This window comes from Pogona vitticeps, chromosome 4, assembly GCF_051106095.1.
Source record: "Pogona vitticeps strain Pit_001003342236 chromosome 4, PviZW2.1, whole genome shotgun sequence".
Taxonomy (NCBI): Eukaryota; Metazoa; Chordata; class Lepidosauria; order Squamata; family Agamidae; genus Pogona; species Pogona vitticeps.
In genome coordinates, this window is record NC_135786.1 from 216978732 (window position 1) to 216998884 (window position 20153).

General features: G+C 37.3%; 1 protein-coding gene across 50 annotated transcripts in view; it reads left to right on the plus strand.

The window, feature by feature from the left end:
• RIMS2 (regulating synaptic membrane exocytosis 2) overlaps positions 1-20153 on the plus strand; it is a 466814-nt gene that overhangs the window by 329411 nt on the left and 117250 nt on the right. For 17 of the 50 annotated variants that reach the window (XM_078393641.1, XM_078393635.1, XM_072999204.2 and 14 more), the window contains 2 exons: positions 13657-13728; positions 16058-16120. The exons of 32 other annotated variants lie outside the window; for them this stretch is intronic. In XM_078393641.1, coding sequence (XP_078249767.1) covers positions 13657-13728; positions 16058-16120 — 135 coding nt within the window. Of the gene's footprint in view, positions 1-2534; positions 2643-13656; positions 13729-16057; positions 16121-20153 lie in introns of all 50 variants that reach the window. One more of the 50 variants, XM_078393634.1, reaches the window with a different exon arrangement.

Below are 20153 nucleotides of genomic sequence, written 5' to 3' on the forward strand. Positions count from 1 at the left end.
CAATGAAAATGTTTTAAGTTACATTATACAAATGCAAAAGCTTATATCCTATAAAGACAGAGAATACAACTCTAGAATGCATCATTAAGAAATAAAAGCATTATAATTTTAAAAGCCTTAAAAATCTTTAAAGTACTTCTTGCAAATGCATAGAAAAACACCAAACTTAGTAAAATAAGAATATATTAAATGAAAACCATTTTTACCCTTTAAGCATATTCAGAACACACAGAGCCAGAAAAATATTTCTAAATAGTTCATCCAACCATACCAAATTGCAATCTATGGTGAAAATTCCTTTGTTGATTTTCTGACACCGCTGCTGCTCCCCTCATGACATCAACATGTACAGTATGTTATTTTGATGATGATGTCTTCCATGACTGTGTATGCCTCATTCCCAATATTTGTAGCTCTTACAAAATGTTTTTCTTTTCTTCTTACTGTAAACATTCTCTTACTTGCTTATGCAGGTTTTATAACAGTAGGAAATTACTATGTGTTGCTAGCATAATAGAAAGCCTCATATACTTTGCTCCTGATCAATTTACCGGATGAGCAACATCTGTATTTTGACTAATATCGCTACCTTATGAGAGTGCTATTTGACATTTCTGTTAAACCAGCAATAATGTGATATTATAGAACCTATATCTCATGAATTTACACTTTTTCAAAAGATGGCACTATGATATAATAACTCACTCTCTTTCATTCACAGTTTTATTTACTATAACCTCATATTTATGTTTATATATTCAAACCAAAACGTTCATTGAAAAGCAAAACAGCCAGGTGCCACAATGTTGATGAATTCATATACTTTATGCTGCCGGGGCTGGTTCATTGTTTTGAAAAACTTACGTAAACTATTTTTTTCAAACCACAAATTTTGAAAGTACTTTCACTTTAGTACAAATTTATCTGCAATCCACATAATAATTTTAACATTCCTAAATAATGAACACTCTGTTCTCCCTTGGGAGATGGCCCTTTTATCCTTCCAAAAAAAGCTAAGGACCCATCTCTTCAGGCAGGCTTTTAACAATTATAACTGAACCCCATTTTAGCAGAAAATATTTTTATGTTTTAATCTTTTAATTGTATTTTAAATCATATATTGTTTAATTTATCTTTTAATATTAAACTTATTGTGTTTTTAAATTGTGTGAATTTTAATATTGTGAGCTGCTTTGGGTCTCTTGTTGGAATAAATGCATCATCATCATCGTAGTAGTAGTAGCAGTAGCAGCAGCAGCAGCAGCAGCAGCAGTAGTAGTATCAAACCGTTACAAGCCCATCTCAATTCCAGTCTCTCAATTGCAATAAAGAAAAAACACAGAGCTTTAAAAGGTTTGAAAAATCAGTTTACCTCTGCATTTGGTCAGTAGTATTTTCTGCAGTATTTTAGGAGGACCTTTTGGAGATGCTACCATATTTGCATTTTTATTTATATATTTGATTTTGATCTGACTCCCCTGCCCTCCCCCCCAAAAAAGAGCTTCAAGGCAGGTGATTAAAACTGAGTAAAGCAACTACTACTGAAAGATAAAAAGATTAGTTAAAACAAAACAGAATTATATAACAAACTGGCTTGAATCTTGTTGCTTAGCATAAGAAACTATTTAGCCTTCAGTCCAGGAATTGTGGAGGGGACTTTTTATTTGCTAGTAAGAAATGGACAGAAATTTAATGGGAGTTTTTTTTTACTTTAAGCCAGTGGTTGGTTCCCAACCTTGGAATAACCCAGGTATTCTTGGCCTGCAGCTCCCAGAACTCTTAACCACTAGCTTTGTGGTTGGGGTCTCTGGAAGTTGGCGTCCAAGACCACCTGGGTTACCAAAGGCTGGGAACCACTGCTCTAAGCAGCAGGATTTTCAGCCTTTAAAACATATCAATAAGATAATTATACTTATGCACCAAAAACTCTTACAGTGGTATGTGCAGCATACATTGCTAGTAAATTTTCCTCATGCATATTTGCACTGGATCATCACCAAAATAACGTATTGGTTTGGCTGATGCCACTTAAGGTAACATCTGGAACTGCTCAGAGACTCTTACACTTAGGTGTATAATGTAAAACAGGATAATGCTTTAATTCTTACTTTGAAACTAACGTACGCTAAACATGTTTTTAACATACTCTATATCAAAAATACAGGTTTAGCAAAATGTGGTCCACATGCTCTTCCCCTAGTATTGCAGTTGTGCACCACAGGACTTGTTACCGAAAAAGTATTGGCAAAGAGCTTCTGGTTTTAAACAAGATGTGTACTCCTGTATGACTTGTTTGAGAGCAAGACCACTTTATAATGCCACTGCTGTGCAGCCAAATCCAATGCAACTGAAGCAGAGACTCATAATTGCAGAAGTTGCCCACCCATGCCATAATAGGTCTGACTTGGCCAATGTTTTTCATAATGATTTCATATTTGTTTCCTTCTGTAAATATTTGCCTTTTGACTGAAAGGTATTTTGTTTCTTTATGTGTTCTTATTTTATCTTCATGTTCCCCCTTTATGTTTTGGCAGCAAGGATCATTCAATGTATCCTATCTTTTGTGAAGATGCAATCAGATTACTTCGATCCCGTACAAAGTGCCGTACCTACTCTGAGGGTGCTTACTATGAATTTGAGAGGTATAATTGGTGTGGAGTGTTTATATAGTCTCCCACATTAGACATGTTCAGGAAGCAAACTTTTATGTTCTAAATAAGCCATTTTTAAAGGATGTCACATGCCCCCCTGTGAGGCCCTGCCACATTTGAAGGGGGCCACATTTTGGAAACAGTTCTTCACACACCACATTATAAGGTTTGTTATGTAACATATACAATCCTGATTTGGCCTATATTTCTTTCATACTGGGTTTATGGCCATGGCCAAAATAAGGCCGAGAATGGCTGTTCTTAATGATACAAACCCACACCAGGCAGATAACATCATCAACTATGGTGGGTTATTTGAAATTAGAGATCTCCAATTCCTCTCTGAAAAGTTCTGAGGCTAACGTGGGATCCAGTTTCTTGTGGGGAAGCTGTTGGAGGCAGGAGGAAGGGGAAGAAGTCTTTAATTTCTGAAAATCACTCAAAATCATCCCACCAGCATTGATTTTTCAGAAATTAAATACCCCCACATCATGTGGCCCCCAACAACTTCTCCATTAAGAAAGGGATCCCAAGGGAACCTCAAGACTTTTGGGGAAGAAATCAGGAATGTTTTATTTCTGAAAAATTGCTGCAGCTAATGATGTCATCAGCCTTATGCATCATAGCTGTGTGAAGAGGATTTCAGCTATGGAGAGAAAGCAGAAAAGGTATTAATATAGTAATGAGAAGGGAAGAATCCCTACATGTGCTCAGAAGACAATACATTACCTAACATTTGAAGTATTGAAACTTCTTCTCAGGGCAATTCTAGAATGAAAAATACTTGTGCAATCCAACATTTCAATGTAGAAAAACGTATCTTCAGAACTTAATGTATCATTGATTTGTGCTATTAACTGGTGGGAAGGAACTAAAGGAAAAAAACCATGCTAAAGTGGCTTTAAATAGGCATCAGCTTCCTTGCAACACCTGGCACTTAAGCCACTTTCAAAGGAGTCCATGTCATTTGCTGGGCAGAACAAGAGGGTGGTTCCTGCCTTGATGTTTAGCTTGTCACATTCTGATTCCTTGCATTTCTTACCTTACATTTTCTTTTGTACCATGGGAAGGGACAAGATGGAAGATTATCAAGCCAGTTTTAGTCAAGCTGACATATGTTACACTAGTTGACCAAAGGATGGGGATGGACGGATTGATTGATTGACTGACTGATTGATTAGGCAATTACTGTATTTTTCTGTGTATAAGACACTACTTTTTCCTAAAATCATTACAGTAAAAATTGAGGGGCATCTTTTAAATGGAAGTATGCTGAGATAGCTGAGGAGAGAACAAAATGGCCCATATCTTGCCTCTGTAAACAGTCTTCCTTCAGTCATAAGGCTTAGCTTCCTACAGTCAGGAGAATTAGCTTCCTACAATCACAAGCTTTATGGAACTGACCTCAGCTGATGTTGAACAAACCAATTCAAGCACACCTCGTTGGAGGTGGAGCCTGTAGGCTCAGACGTAATGTCCGTATTCTGAGCCCAGAGGCTGAATCCTCAAAGCTAAGTTTTCTTAATTTTGGGGTTAGAAAAGGGTGTGTGTGTTATAAACTGAAAAATACGGTACATTGCACTGACAAAGGTTTGACAGCCACACCTAATGTGCTCACAAATAGAATTAAAGCCACTAATTTCTATAACTCTTTTTGCATTAAACAGTTAGAAGGATAATGAGACCTGTTGTGAGTGTTGAGTACTTTTTGCTAAGGTATCAGATTTTGTATGGTTTTGATGCTGCTGGTATTTTTAGTATAGGTTTAGAGGAACAAGCAATAAAGATCTACTGTCTCAGTATAAACTTCATATTAAATATTCATGTTCATTTTCATGATACATTAAGCTTTTAGGATATGAGTTGGGTTTTAGATGAATCTTGTATTCAGAATATTCCCCACCTCTTGAGGAAGACTTTTGCTACTTGAAAGATGCTGAGCAACAAATTGTTTTCTCATCATCTTTGAAGTCTCTTTCCCTTGCTTTCCTTACATGTTATACTGGCACACTACTGTGTGCTTTGATATAATTATTTGACAGATATAGTGTTGGTTAGTTAATTACATTGATTGTTAATTAAAAATTAGGATGGACTGTTCAGTGGGAGTACTCATTTACAAATATAATTGCCTAGGCCATTAATTATTTATTCATTGTTAGATTCAATAATCTGAAGGTACAAACTACTTATTTTTCTTTTTGTTGATAAGTGGCAAAAGTACCATTAATTGAGCTATTACATTGTAACATACTGAATTTGTTATCTGTTGTTTGGAGCAGGGGTAGGAGGAGAAGACCAGATTGCTTGAGGTTTAAACAGCAATGTATATATAACAGTATTAGGAAGCAAGCTAATGTTTCTAGTAACATCCTTCTGATCTGCTGTTTCAGTTAGAGTAAAAAGCTAAAATACATCAGTCATTTCTTCATTTGAAGTGTGTGTATCAAAATATTATAACATTCTGAGCACAGTCTAGATACATTTAAGATCTTTTAAAGCTCATGTGTGCCCAAAGCATGCATCTTTTAATGTTTAAGTGTACATGTTTAAGACCGTAATCATATACTCACTTAAGGGGGAATAAATCCCTCTTAGAATAAGCCATTGAGAATAAATCCCTCTTAAGTAAGTATGGTTTGACGTTGCCCTGAATTTGATGTTACTGGTTATAGTCAAAGGAAGATCTCCTAAGATACCTTGCAGACAATGTAATATAAACAGGAATTTTTATGAACCCCACATTTTAAAAGCAGCTGAATCCGCAGTAAAGATGGCAGGGTATTGTTAGGGATTCTAAACACATACATCTCAGTGTTCACTCTGTTCCAATGATACTATTTGAAGAACTGTATGTACAGCAGGATTTTCACTAAGCAAGTCCACTCCACCACTGTCAGACATAATTTCTCATATTAAGGAGTAGGAACAGTTCTTTTAGTGCAGAGCTTCTCTTTAGAAATGCTTGTACAGGCATCTAAACACCAGTAAAAAAATCTGATTAAATAAAGGCTGTATGTTTAAGAGCATACACCAAGTGAAGCTAATATAACCAAAACTATGATAACAGAAATCTAATTTTGTTGTTTATACATTTTGCTGGTTATATATTTTGCTGCTTTTTTGCTCCTTATTCAGATTAACACAGATTAAATATAATTTAAACTGAGAGACCTGAAATGTTCCTATTTACATTACTCTGCTGAAATTTTGGTCATCTAATTTCTGCAGTATAAGGCTGATAATGTCAGGCATTTTTTAACTTTTTTTAATTGTTTATTTTTTGAAAATAAACATGTCCCCCTCCTGTCCCAAGGTCCCTTACATCAATCTCATTGTACATACAGAGCTGAGCAACGGGATTTCAGCCACTGAAAATGGCCATTGAAATCAGTGGCTATGACTCTATTTGGTCTTTGCAACAGCAGAAATTGTTTCGTTCACAGCTCCCAATAGTATTGGACTAGGAGGGAGTGAACTTGTCCACAAAAACTCCCATTAACATATAGCACTTAGTCTTTAAGGTGCCATAATATCTTTGTCTTTATTTTTTATTTTTCCTTTGTTTTTTTCCTGACAGCTCTCTATGTATCCACAGTGGACTTCTTTCCTTCCCCCCTCTTTCATACCCTTAAGGACTCTGTGGCACTTGTAACTCTGCTCTGAAAGATTTCCTAGGTCTCCAGAACAGATTCAGAGAGCATTTAAGAACTCTGAACAGTAGAGTTCCACTACCTCCAAGTTCTTCTGATGGTCATCCTCTATCAGTGTAAGGAAGTAGCAGAATGCTGACCAAAGATGTTGAAAATTACTCTTTACTAACTACAAAGCACATCTGTTTTGAATATGACTAAAAAAAGTTCAATCAGTTCTTCAAAACATGTTTATGAACATGTGAGGAGGCGAGCACACAATCACACACAACCCCCATGTTGGCACTCTTGAAGAGTGACTGTCTGAAGCGCAGAGCCTCTGCTACATGTGGAGGTTCTTTATATGATGGACAGCCCTAAATAGTTTTTGTTCTCAATATCTGACCTTGGTCCTTCATTTTATTATTATTTGTTGTTGTTGAGTCATTAAGTCATGTCCGATTCTTCATGACCCCATGGACCAGAGCACGCCAGGCCGTCCTGTCTTCCACTGCCTCCCGAAGATTAGTCATTTTATTATTACCATCACATCATTCCATTTGCATGTCTTTTATCTTCCTTATTCCTAAACGGGCAAACTGTCATATTAAAAATACCAAATTTAAGTAATTCCTTTATGGCTCTATATAATCTTATAAATGGGTTCTATGCACGCATATGCTAAAACATGAAAAGTGAAACTTTTGAAATGTGAGCTATTCATACTCTTCCCCTTGACTTGTAATTGATAGCATGAGGTATTGCCTTATTCAGTTCCACTTTTGCTGTCAAGCTTTAAGGAGTTTGTCCTATTAGCTTCTCTTCTGAGCTAGAAAAAAAAGCCACCAGTTCAGTCTGGACTTCTGCACATGATTTATTTCTACCTACAGTTGTAATCACAGTTATTTAACCCCATAGCAAATCAAGTTTATTGTAAAAATTTACAGACTTTCAGCTGTTTGCAATGAACAAATCAAACAAAAGCAATTGAAATAGCACAACACAACAAATGCTTCAAACGTTTTCGCCAAATTCAACTTAAAATGCAACTTTTAATGAATTCTGCAGTCTCAAAATTATTCAGCCCCTTCATGGCAAGCATCTTTAGTACTTAATAGAACACCTTGTTGTTATAACCTGCTCCAAACGAGATACTTAGCCAGATATTAGTTTCTGGCAGTATTCCTGAGGAATCTTGGCCCATTCCTCATTACCAATATCCTCCAGTTCAGTAGTCAGTCAGTCAGTCAGTCTTCATTGTTTTGACCACTTTGGTCATCCAACTTCCACAAATTTAAAACATAGGTATACATACAGTACAAGCTGAACTTCCACAGAGCTAGCAAATTAAAAAGTACAAATATGTACTTTCTGCAAAATGCTGGATTAAAAACATAATACAAGAGGATTAAAATGTACACATCTTTCAATTATAAAAGCCAAGTCATTTCAGATGGTTCTTCAGATGGGGTATGAGGTATTCCCACAACTTCCTTCCTTTTATCCTTATCTCTAGCTTCTTCTCCACTCCTCTTCTCACTGTTGTTACCAGGATAATGAATTACTATTTCAGAGGAGTAGGAGTAGGAGACCACTCCTGCTGGCATGCAAGCAGTTCAATTATTTATTTCTTATTTCAGCTAGAGTTAGCAATTCAATCTAAGCTGCCCACCATGGATATCAAAGTGCCAAGCATAAAGCCTTGTACAGTATCTTCTGGGGAGGCACCATAAACAAGGAATTAAATTATTTAGAAATGGAATCAGCCCCAGTTCAGTAATATTCTTCAGTTTGCATGCTGCAACCACCTTCTTAAAATTCCACCAGAAATTTTATATGTAGTTGAAGTCAGGTGACTGTGATGGCCACTGTAGAATCTTCCAGGTCTTCTTCAGCAACCAAGCCTGGGTGGAATTTGACGTATGAATGGGATAGTTGTTGGAAGCTCCAAAGACGCCCAAGCATCAGCTTCTTCACAAACGGCATGACATTTTCTCCTGGATTTCCTGATACTTCAGTGAATCCATCTTATTTTCTATGCACTGCAGGTTTCCAGTGCCGGAGAATGCAAAGCTGCTCCAGAATATCCCCAAGCCACCACCATGTTTAACTATAGGCAGAGTGTTATTTCCAGTGCATGCTTCATTCTTCTTCCACCAGACATACTGCTGATCCATTCAGCTGAAAAGTTCTAATTTTGTTTCACCACTCCACAGAGTGGAATCCCAAAACTTATGTAGCTTATTTATATGATTTTGAGCATATTGGAACTGGCTTTTCTTGTGCTTTGGGGTCAGTAGTGGAGTATGTCTTGGAGTTCTGGCATGGAAACCTTCTGTGTTTAGTACACGCCTCGCTGTACAAACTGAAATCTCAGTACCAGTTGCCATCAAGTCTTGCTGCAGGGCTCTGGCAGTCACACAACAATTTTTCTCGACCTGCCTTCTCGGAAATCTGGTTGCACCCATTGATAGCTTCCTTTTTCTGCCCCATCCAGGTAGTGTAATAACTGTATTCTTGAAGGCTTTCATGGCTGGGATCTGATGGTTGTTGTAGGTTTTTCGGTCTGTTTGGCCATGTTCTAGAGGCTTTTCTTCCTAACGTTTCGCCAGTCTCTGTGGTCCAGAACACAGACACAGTTCTAACTCCTGTCCTCTGAAAATGCCAGCCACAGAGACTGGCGAACCATTAGGAAGACAAACCTCCAGAACACAGCCAAACAGCCTGGAAAACCTACAACAACCATCAGTGTAATAACTGTTCCTTTAACTTTGAACTTACGAACTATGTTTTCAACCGTGTCTCTAGGAACGTTCAGTGCCTTCATTATCTTTTTGTATCCTGTTCCTTGCTTGTGAAGGGCGATGATCTTCTCTCTTATTTATTTATTTATTTATTTATTTATTTATTTATTTATTTATTTATTTATTTATTTATTTATTTATTTATTTATTTATTTATTTATTTATTTATTTATACCCCGCCTATCTAGTCAATTAAGACCACTCTAGGCGGCTTAACTTTTTGGACCATTCTTTTAACTTAACCATATTTCTAACACACAGTCAAATGTGACATTCACCAAAACCCCTAGCCAGTTCAGATGTTTCATGTGTTCCAGTTCAAGCACACCTGATGCAACTAATGAAACTCTTGATTCATTGCATGAGGTGTGCTAGGGACAACACCTGTTTTGCATATTTGTGCTGTTGTGAGGGATTCTATTCAGGGGGGTTAAATGATTTTGAGACTGGAGAATTCATTGAAAGTTGCATTTTCAATTGATTTAGATTATGTTGAGAATTTTATGGCACAAGAGAACTTCTCAAAGAATACTGGAAAGTGCAGAACAAGGTTGCCTAGCTGTATGGATAGTGTTGTTAAATGCCATCATGTCACTTCTGACTTATTGTGAGCCTGTCTATGGATTCATGACTTGCAAAAAGTTCTGTTATTAATAGCCCTGCTCAGATATTGCAAATGTATTTATTTATTTATTTAAAATATTTCTGTCCCATCTTTCTCCTTCATAAGAACCCAGAGTGGCAAACTAAAGGCCATGACTCCTATATTGACTCAATTCATTTCATGTTAAGTTTTCTTCTTTTCCTTAGGTCTTCAAATTTTTCCTGGTTTATTGTCTTTTCCAGTGAATCTTGTATTCTCATTTTATGTTTAAAACATTGTAGCATCAGTTTAGACAGTTTGAATTCTAGAGAGAGTTTAGATCTGATATGGTCTGACAGCTACTTCTTTGTCTTTCTGGTGGTCCATGTTATCCATAAATTCTACCTTTCAAAATGACCATTTCCCTCCCTGTCAGTTTTCTTCACTATCCACCTTTTACATCCATACATAATAAGTGGGAATACCATAGTATGAATCATCATAGTCTTGCTCTTGAATGTCATGCCCATGCTCTTTTCTAGTTTGCTAGTTTTTTCATAGTTGTCCTTCCAAGTATCAGTCATTTTCTGATTTCTTGGCTTCAGTGTCCATTTGGATTGATGATTGAACCCAGAAGCTAAAAATCTTTAATATTTCTTTTTCATGATTCACACTGTCAAAGACTTTTTGTAATCTATATATCATATACAGTAGTGATTTTCTTCTGAAACTTTGGTATTCCTCTGAAGCTGCCATATAGTTGCAGTATGCTCACTAATGCATCTTATTTTTCTGAACCCAGCTTGAATATCTGGTATTTCTCAAATGGATATTGCCTCTATCTAAAATTTAGTGTATGAGCTATGGCAATTAGAGAATCCAGTTTGACAGTTTCCCAATAGGAGAAAGGACTGGCATGTACATAGATGCCCCCTTTGACAGTGTAACTTTACAATATGTGTCAACATTCTGAGCACTATTGTATTTACTCTATCAGGAACCCTTGCATAAGACAAGTCAGCATTGTTATGTGGATCATACACAATAAGCTGGTCCACATACCAACAAGAAATATGTAAAAGCCAAGGCACCCCTCCAGTCAAACCACTGATTGCCTTATTTATGTTCCAAATATCTTGCATCCCATAGTATTGACTGGCTTTGTAGAGCTGGCTGGTGTTAATAGAATTGGGGCAATTATGTTGAGATGTTCTGAGTTATTTGTTTTATATCTTACCTTTCTCCTTGAGGGGATCCAAGGTGGTTTGCAGTATGAAAAAACATAGAACAAAAACTGGAAGGTGATGGGAGGACAGCTCAACTCTTAGGTAGCCAGCCACTGAGAAGAAGACTGCCTGAAGAGAACAGTTTTTGCCTGATTGATAATGTATGAGGTTATACATTGCTGGGTGCAGACTAAATCCTAAAGAAACAAGAAATGTTCATTCTTCCAGAGTATCTAGGATTTTGTCAAGGTTTCCTGTCTGAAAAGATACATAGAAAATGTCTTAGCCTGGGGAAAGGCACCAGAGTCTGCCTCATTTTCAGGTCCCCAGAGACATTGAGCTCAGCACCACTGAGTGACAAGGAGCCAAAACGCCTTGATTTATTGTTAAAGAATCAAGGCCTTCATAGTTGCCTGTTCATGCACTAACAACATGTTCTAGTATACAGGACTAGGTAAAATTTGAGCAGATAAGGCATTTGTCTTGAATTCTAGTTGAATGTAAGACTGATACTGCGTCACATCACTCTTTTTGGGAGTTAGAAGTAATATCTGGAGCATCACAAGATGGAGGTGTTAGGGAAAGGGAAGAGCAGTGTAGTTTTACAGCAAGCAGATGCAAAGCATGCCTGGTCTCTGTCCACTGGGCATCAGTTAGGAAGGTAGCTCTTATATCAAGAAACTAGCTGTCATAAGACCATTCAAGTCCTCTTGAAGTCTACCAAGTAATTCTGGTGACATTATGAAAACTTCTCGAATACAAAAAGTGACAAAAGCCAAGCACACTTCCAGTGGACAGAATATAAGGAATTCTGATGTACAATATATTCTTCACTGGCTTTTATGTGTGGAAAATGACTGGGAGCAGAGCATCTTACATTGAAGAAGGTGTCTGTCTTTGCATGAGGGGGTAGTAGATGGAGATAGAATAACCTCCTCAGGTTTCTTAGACTGGCCATACCTGCTTAAACATATTCTAACATTCTTTCAACTGAGGCTGATACTCTTAGGGTTTCCGATGTCATTTCCTTCCATCTCATTTTTTCTCCTTGACCTTTTCTGAGCGAGGACAGAGGAGACAATTTGCCTTTGTTTTTGAGAAATGAGAGGGCAGCCATAGCTTTTTGCCACCTTAGTTAGTTACAAATAGGATTCCTGTTTTCTTTCCTCTCTCAATGCTACCTTTCAAAAGGTAGAAATGTGTTCTACTAATCATCCACATTATGGAGGTAAATCCCCTAGTTGACTTAGCTGTTGCTACTCCTGCCGATTGTTGTATTAGCAAGATGGCAAACTATAAGCACTGTAGCAAACTACACTTTATAAATCAATTCTTTTCTTGGATAGGGCATCTGCACTTGTAGCTAAGTTGACCAAAGGAGACATCTTCAATTTACTCTCTAAGCAAGTCGTTTAAGTGCTTCTAGAGATTCAAGGGTATTCACATAGCATTGATTTCTACCACTATCCACTGATTCTTTTCATCTACATCCCACTGAACCCAGAGATTACATTGGGCACTACAGTGACAGAGCATTCTTGCTCAGATAATTTTACTATGTCAATTTCTGTGAGGGGAAACTTGTCAAAGCAGCAAAAGTTTCCTGTTTGTGATATTGGGATTAAGGCAATACCTATGGAAATTAATGTTCAGCAAGCATGAGTTGCACCTGTGTGTTCCCTACAACTACAGGGTAAGTTGTAGTGCCTTGAGGGAGGTGGAAGAGAGTGGAAGGATAAAACTGAGGTTCAGCCAAAACATTACTCTTCTCAAGCCTACCTGAAGGAAATTAGACAAGGAACTTAGGTGTGCAGGCTTTCATAATCCTCACCTTAAAATCATTCAGGCTCTGCTGCACAGCATGTTTGCGCAGCATCTTTGCCTAACCCATTTACTGTCCTAAATATTGCTGAGAGTTGGCATCAGACATATACATTTCAAGGATGAATGACTTAACATTATGTTGGACCATTGGGTTCTTACCAGTATGTACATTGGTTGTGCAGTACAATTTCAGCACCTTCTCCTCCTTCACAGCTGTCTAGGACCAAGCTGAGCTCAGCAGCAAAGAAACTAAGTGCCTTTCAGTACTCGGCAATGAAATACATCAGTTGAATAGTGGGGAAGGAACACCTCATTCTCCAAAGGCTTCTGCAAATTGGCTGGCCTGCCTAGGTATAGGCTTCATATAATGGACTATACTGGGTAGTTTACAGATTAAGTGCAGATCTTTTCGTATTTACTATATGCCATGATTTCACTATGTTGCATATTGCCTTGTTCTTGATGCATGACATTAGCTGTTACTAAGAGCCTCTAGAAACACACATCGTAATAAGACACTTCATACATAACCTGATGTATCGACACCTCCTTCTCCACTGTCACTGTAGTGCAAACCAGCCATATACCCCAAGACTCCACATTTGTCAATCCTTCACATAGATGAGCGCTATATGCATATGTTGGCCTAGCCCCTTTTCCTAATGAACATTTAGTGCAAGTATTACCATCAAGAGCTGAAAACTAGTCAGTGGGACCTCATGTACATGCTTTCAACATCTGAGAGGGTCATATAGCTCCCTAATTGAACTAAATGAAATACAGGGGAAGAAGAAAATACATGTTTTCTGCATAGCATGTGCTGTTTGTATTATACAGTTCCATCTTTAGATATGCCTGATGTTTGTTGGACTGTGTAAAGCCCCTGAAGCAATTCTGAAGTGCCTGAAATATCTTTGCTGTTTATTTTGTGTTCAGGAGGAGTAGGAAGGAGGGAAGAGTGCCTAATACATATTTTGATGACATTGACATTTCCCCTACTTCCGAAAGGTATTTTGATGTATATATTAGATATAACTAAGAATTTGTATTATAATGTTCTGTGAACATAATGCTGTAGAATTTTGAAAAAGCTAAGAATTGTGATATTTGGATTTCCTGTGCTCTTTGTACATTGTTATTCTAAGCAACTTGTTTTAATGACTTGAACTAGCAGCAAATAGTATAATATTGTAGGAACTGCATGGTGCTTTTTCCCCATGCAAAGTATTTACGGACTGAATATATGCACTGGAAAAAGAAGACAAATTCCAAAAATATATTTATTGGTAGAATCTGGACAACAGACACAGGAAACAAAACCAAATATATCAAGAAGAAAATATGCCCACATTTCTTCTAATGAGGGGCAGTGCAACAGACCTCTGATTTTCCAGGGAATTGTTGCCACATGGAGCACTTAAGATTATCCAATTCTCAGTGCAGCCAGTTCCAGTTCTGCAGGGATTATGGGGTCTTTATTTATGTAGTGTGACTTGGGAACTGTAGTTGGGAGACTATCTGCACCCTGATTATTAAATATATCTTATCTCCTTTGTTTCTTGTCCCAGTCTAATATGGCTGTTAGTGCTGGCTGCCAAGTATTTTTAAATAGCTACAGCTAATGAATATTTACAAGAATTGGGTCTCTCTCCTAATATCCTGCAAAGTAGATTTTGGAAGTTTATGTGATTATAACCACTCTAAAAGTTAACAGATTTGAGGTCATGCATGCCACCTGCAAAGCAAATGCAGTTCTCTATACATGAATGCTATTTCACTACTGTCATATATAATTCATTCAAAGTATACTGCATTCAGTATCTAGATGTTTCTTAAATTATATTGTACTTACATTATTTTTGTTATTGCTGCTCTTTAATATAACACATACTAAATAACAAGAGGAATGCCTTCAGTATATTTGCGCATTCAGAGCTCTGTAAGGAAAAATAAATATTGCCCTGCTGCCAAGACAATTATGATACAAACACATTAACATGAAATGTAAATCCTAACTAGAGAGAAATGTAAACACCCACCCAGAATTTATCTGATGTTACCTGTTTTGCTAATATAGTTAATGTAGGTGCATATTTATGTGCTCACACCAATACCAGTTCTCAATCCTGCATTATATTAAAGTGTGCTGCTTATATTATAATCACCTCTTTGTTTAATGATTTTGTTAATAAATGTTTTTAAAAATATAGACTGCTTCTCATTGTAAATTATACAAAGAATTAGTTTAAGTTCAAACAGATGCAGCTAAAGAACATCCTTGTATCATATTTTTATCATATCTTTATTCCTCTGTATGATGAGAGATCCATATACTTGAGAATAAGTCCACTGAGATCACTGAGATCATTTTATATTACAAAGAACCTTGTAGCAATACTACAAAATACATTTTAAGTCCCATAGTAATAGAAACGTTTTTGAAGGCCATGGTCATAAAACAATAGTTTTATCCTACCTAGTTTGACTCATATTAATCATTATGTCAGCGCAGCATCAGTAAATGTAATGTCATGAACATTATGCATTTTATGGATATAATTAAAGTAGTTATAATTGATGATCACCCTGTAATATGAGCATAAAGCATGCATAAAGGTGAAGCTTTTTGTTGCATGAGTGGGTCTCCAACTGCACAGTGGAACTTTTGTGCCCTCTCCTTCCTCCTGCAAGCCTGTACACAAACTCTGGAGAGTCTGCCAGTTACTTAGTCAGAAAAGATTTTGTAATAATTTTGGAAGGCCTGCAAGGGGGAGAAATGTTACTGCTTTCCTTTTTTTGTTTGTTGATAGTCATTCTGTATGAGTGATATAGGTACCCAGCACAAAGTATTGAGAATAGTCATGGAGCGTTATGCCCTACTACATGTGTCAAAGATGGCAAACAGATCTGTTAGCTCAAAGAGGCACCTTTCAAAGCTAGTCTGCCAGATTTACTGATAGTTTGGTACCAAGTAAAAATAGAATGGTTCTTTTGTTATGCCTATTTTACTTGGGGAAGAAAGAATGCTCCTTTGTAAACACCCCATAAAATACATAGCTTCTGTCAAAAAACATGTGACATAGAAATATTCATGGACTGAATATTAAACAAGAATAGGTTAAATGTCCTGACAGTGACTGAATACTCTGAAATGTAATGGGACAAATCAGTTATCTAGAAATGTTTGATTTTCCAAGTATGTGGAAAACTCATTGAGAGTGAAATATGGAAGAAATGGAAATGATTGCCAGATTACTAAAATGGAAAATAATGTCTCATGAAAATGTTATGTAAATAGCTTGTCATAATGTATCTTTATTTTAACTGCATTGCAAAGGTATTACAATGGTGCAAGTTCATGGGCAGATCATGTAGTCAATGGTTCAGCTGAAAACTATGGGTAAGTAAAGAGTGTAGTGTTACAATTCTACAATTATATATATACTTATAATTTGAAATAGTTTTATCTTATTAGTGAGTTTTGTGCTCAAGAACAGGACATTATATTTGTTTTTCACTAACTGCGAGGGGATTAAATTTTAGTATATTTCTGTTTCTTTTTCCACATCTAGTCATGCCATAAGTCATCATCCATAAGTATAATTGTACTTAGCTCTTAAAGGAAAATATGTGCAGGTAAACAAACCTATCCTTTGAGTGAGTAGCCACATTCAGTCACACTTATAGGTGATGATCTGTATCTGTACCTCTGTTCTGAACCTCTGTTGGAGATTTTGTTGTGTTCATTTTGAAATCTGGATTATCCACCCCAAATTGTAGGGATGGGCTACACTAATACTTTAAACTTTATCACAAAAAGAAAACAATATCAGATAACGCTTCAAACATTGTCAGTAATCTGGGTTTTAAAAGGAACATGTTTTACAGAAAACAGATTTGCAGTTTTGAGGCAGTGAAACTGAAAGTGTAGCAGAACGTCTTGAGCGAAACTGTTCATTTCCACTTTGGGGTATTAAATGTCATGGTATTTTAAAAAGATTCCATCAACAGCAAAAGCCTTAGGGATATTTTCATTAGCAGCAGTCTGTTGGACATCCAGATTTGAGTAATGATTTCAAGCCAAGAAATCTGGCTTGATTCCTTATTTTTGCAATTTACTATGATCTATCTTTTTAAAAGAGATCTCTCCATTTGTAGGTTATTATTTATTACATTTTTTTACTATTGATATGAATCACTTTGGTTTAAGCTTAGGCCTCCTTTATATAAGCAACCAAAAGCTCAACAGCTTCCTATTTCTATTGTTCAAAAGAAAATAAATAGAATAAAGATAATACATTCAGTTGTTTATTTAAATATATTCATGTAATGTATTTTAGCTGCCTTTAAAGACTGAGGTGGGTTATAATCTGCATTAATAATAATATTAATTATTACTATGTTTGTAGTATCATGAACCAAATTTTAAACAAGCACAAGGATGAGGATATTTAAAAGAAGCCTAACTAAAAAACATAAATCCAAAGAAAATAGCTTTAAAAATTCTTTTAAAAAACAGATGGAATCTTTTTTCCCCAAGAGTTTACATACATATGCTTTTAGAGGCTTAATAGATATTTATTCTTGCTCCATGGAAGAAACATTGAAGAACTGTTCAGAATGCAGTAGGAAAATCCATACAGCTCCCTTTTTATTTTGTTTTATTGTCAGGAGATCAAGAAAGAAAATGGAATAACCATTTAGTTTAGTGCTGTGAATCTCCGCCTTCCACATTTTACATCCCACCAATCATTGTGTCAAAGGATCTGAGTCCAACCATGATAAACCAAAAAATACTGCTTTTAATAAGAAGGATACATATGTGTAGAGGCATCTTATTATATTTATCATTAATTCTGAAAGTGAGGAGAAGCACAGAAGCACTCCCTCATGCAGACCTGGGCAAAATGTGGCCCTCCAGATGTTGCTGAACTGACTCCCCGCAATCCTAGCCCACACAGCTAATAGTAAGGAGTGTTGGAATTTGCAGTTCAGCAACATCTGGAGGGTTGCACTTTGCCCATGTCTGCCCTAATGGCAGGTCAGATGGGAGATTAGGATGGACTAGTAGAATGTTAGAAAGTCACAAATGGATTAATCTATGGCAGATAGTGTGGTAGTCCATGACATTTCACTCTTTCAGAAGGAATATGGGTTTTGAGAGAAAATGATGACTATAATTCTTACCTTACTGTTCCACTGATGCTTGGTATAGTGGGTTTTAGTTCATATGCCCCTAGATAGTGCACAAGTCATTTAATAGACCTAGAATAATGCTGAATACTGTGAGTATCTGCTTTGGTTTACTTTGCTTTTTGGCAAGCCAAGTACCTTTCTTTCTTAGGATTATGAAGCTTCCTTAATTTTAAAACATATGTACTTGGATTTGGATTAATAGTAGGTAAAATCACTAGGCTAGTTAGGTATAATCTAAACCAAACCCCTTATGAATACACAGTGGAAGTAAAGAACAGATTTAAGGAACTAGATTTGGTGGACAGAGTGCCTGAAGAACTATGGATGGAGGCTCGAAACATTGTATAGGAGGCAGCAACAAAAACCATCCCAAAGAAAAGGAAATGCAAGAAAGCAAAGTGGCTGTCCAATGAAGCCTTCCAAATTACAGAGAAGAGAAAGGAAACAAAATGCAAGAGAGATAGGGAAAGTTACAGAAAATGGAATGCAGGCTTACAAAGAATAGCAAGGAGAGGGCCTTCTTAAATGAACAGTGCAAAGAAATAGAGGAAAATAATAGAAAGGAAATCGGAGATATTAAAGGAACCTTTTGTGCAACGATGGACATGATAAAAAATGATAGGGACCTAACAGAAGCAGAAGACATAGAGAAGAGGTGGCAAGAATACAGAGAGGAATTATACCAGAAAGATCTGGATGTTCAGGACAACTCAGATAGTATGGTTGCTGACTTTGAGCAAGATATCCTGGAGAGTGAAGTCAAGGGGGCCTTAGAAAGCATGGCTAACAACAAGGCCCGTGGAGGTGATGGCATTCCAGTTGAACTATTTAAAATCTTAAAAGATGACGCTGTTAAGGTGCTACATTCAATATGCCAGCAAGTTTGGAAAACTCAGCAGTGGCCAGAAGATTGAAAAATATCAGTCGACATCCCAATCCCAAAGGGCAGTGCCAAAGAATGCTCCAACTACCATACAATTGCACTCATTTCACACGCTAGCAAGGTTATGCTCAAAATCCTCCAAGGTAGGCTTCAGCAGTATGTGGACCGAGAACTCCCAGAAGTACAAGCTGCATTTCGAAGGGGCAGAGGAGCTAGAGACCAAATTGCCAACATGCGCTGGATTATGGAGAAAGCCAGAGAGTTTCAGAAAAACATCTACTTCTGCTTCATTGACTACACAAAAGCCTTTGACTGTGTGGACCACAACAAACTATGGCAAGTTCTTAAAGTAATGGGAGTGCCTGAACACCTTATCTGTCTCCTGAGAAAACTATATGTGGGTCAGGAAGCAACAATTAGAACTGGATATGGAACAACTGGTTGGTTCAAAATTGGGAAAGGAGTATGACAAGGCTTTATATTGTCTCCCTGCTTATTTAACTTATATGCAGAATACCTCATGCGAAAGGCAGGAATGGATGATTCCCAAACCGGAATTAAGATTGCCGCCAGAAATATCAACCATCTCAGATATGCAGGTAATACCACTCTGATGGCAGAAAGTGAGGAGGAATTAAAGAACCTCTTAATGAGGGTGAAAGAGGAGCGCGTCAAAAGTGGTCTGAAGCTCATCATCCAAAAAACCAAGATCATGGCCACTGGCCCCATCACCTCCTGGCAAATTGAAGGGGGAGATATGGAGGCAGTGACATATTTTCTTTCTTTCTTGGGCTCCATGATCACTGCAGATGGTGACAGCAGCTATGAAATTAAAGGACATCTGTTCTTGGGAGGAAGGTGATGACAAACCTTGACAACATCTTAAAAAGCAGAGACATCACCTTGCTGACAAAGGTCCACATAGTCAAAGCTATGGTTTTTCCAGTGGCGGTGTATGGAAGTGAGAGCTGGACCATAAAGAAGGCTGACCACCAAAGAATTGATGCTTTTGAATTGTGGTGCTGGAGGAGAATCTTGAGAGTCCCCTGGACTACAAATAAACCTATCCATTTTGAAGGAAATCAACCCTGAGTGCTCACTGGAAGGACAGATCCTGAAGCTGAGGCTTCAATAGTTTGGCCATCTGATGAGAAGAGAAGACTCCCTGGAAAAGCCCCTGATGTTGGGAAAGTGTGAGGGCAAGAGGAGAAGGGAACATCAGAGGATGAGATGGTTGGACGGTGTCATCAAGGCTACGAACATGAATCTGACCCAACTCTGGGAGGCAGTGGAAGACAGGAGGCCCTGGCATGCTCTGGTCCATGGGGTCATGAAGAGTCAGACATGACTTAAT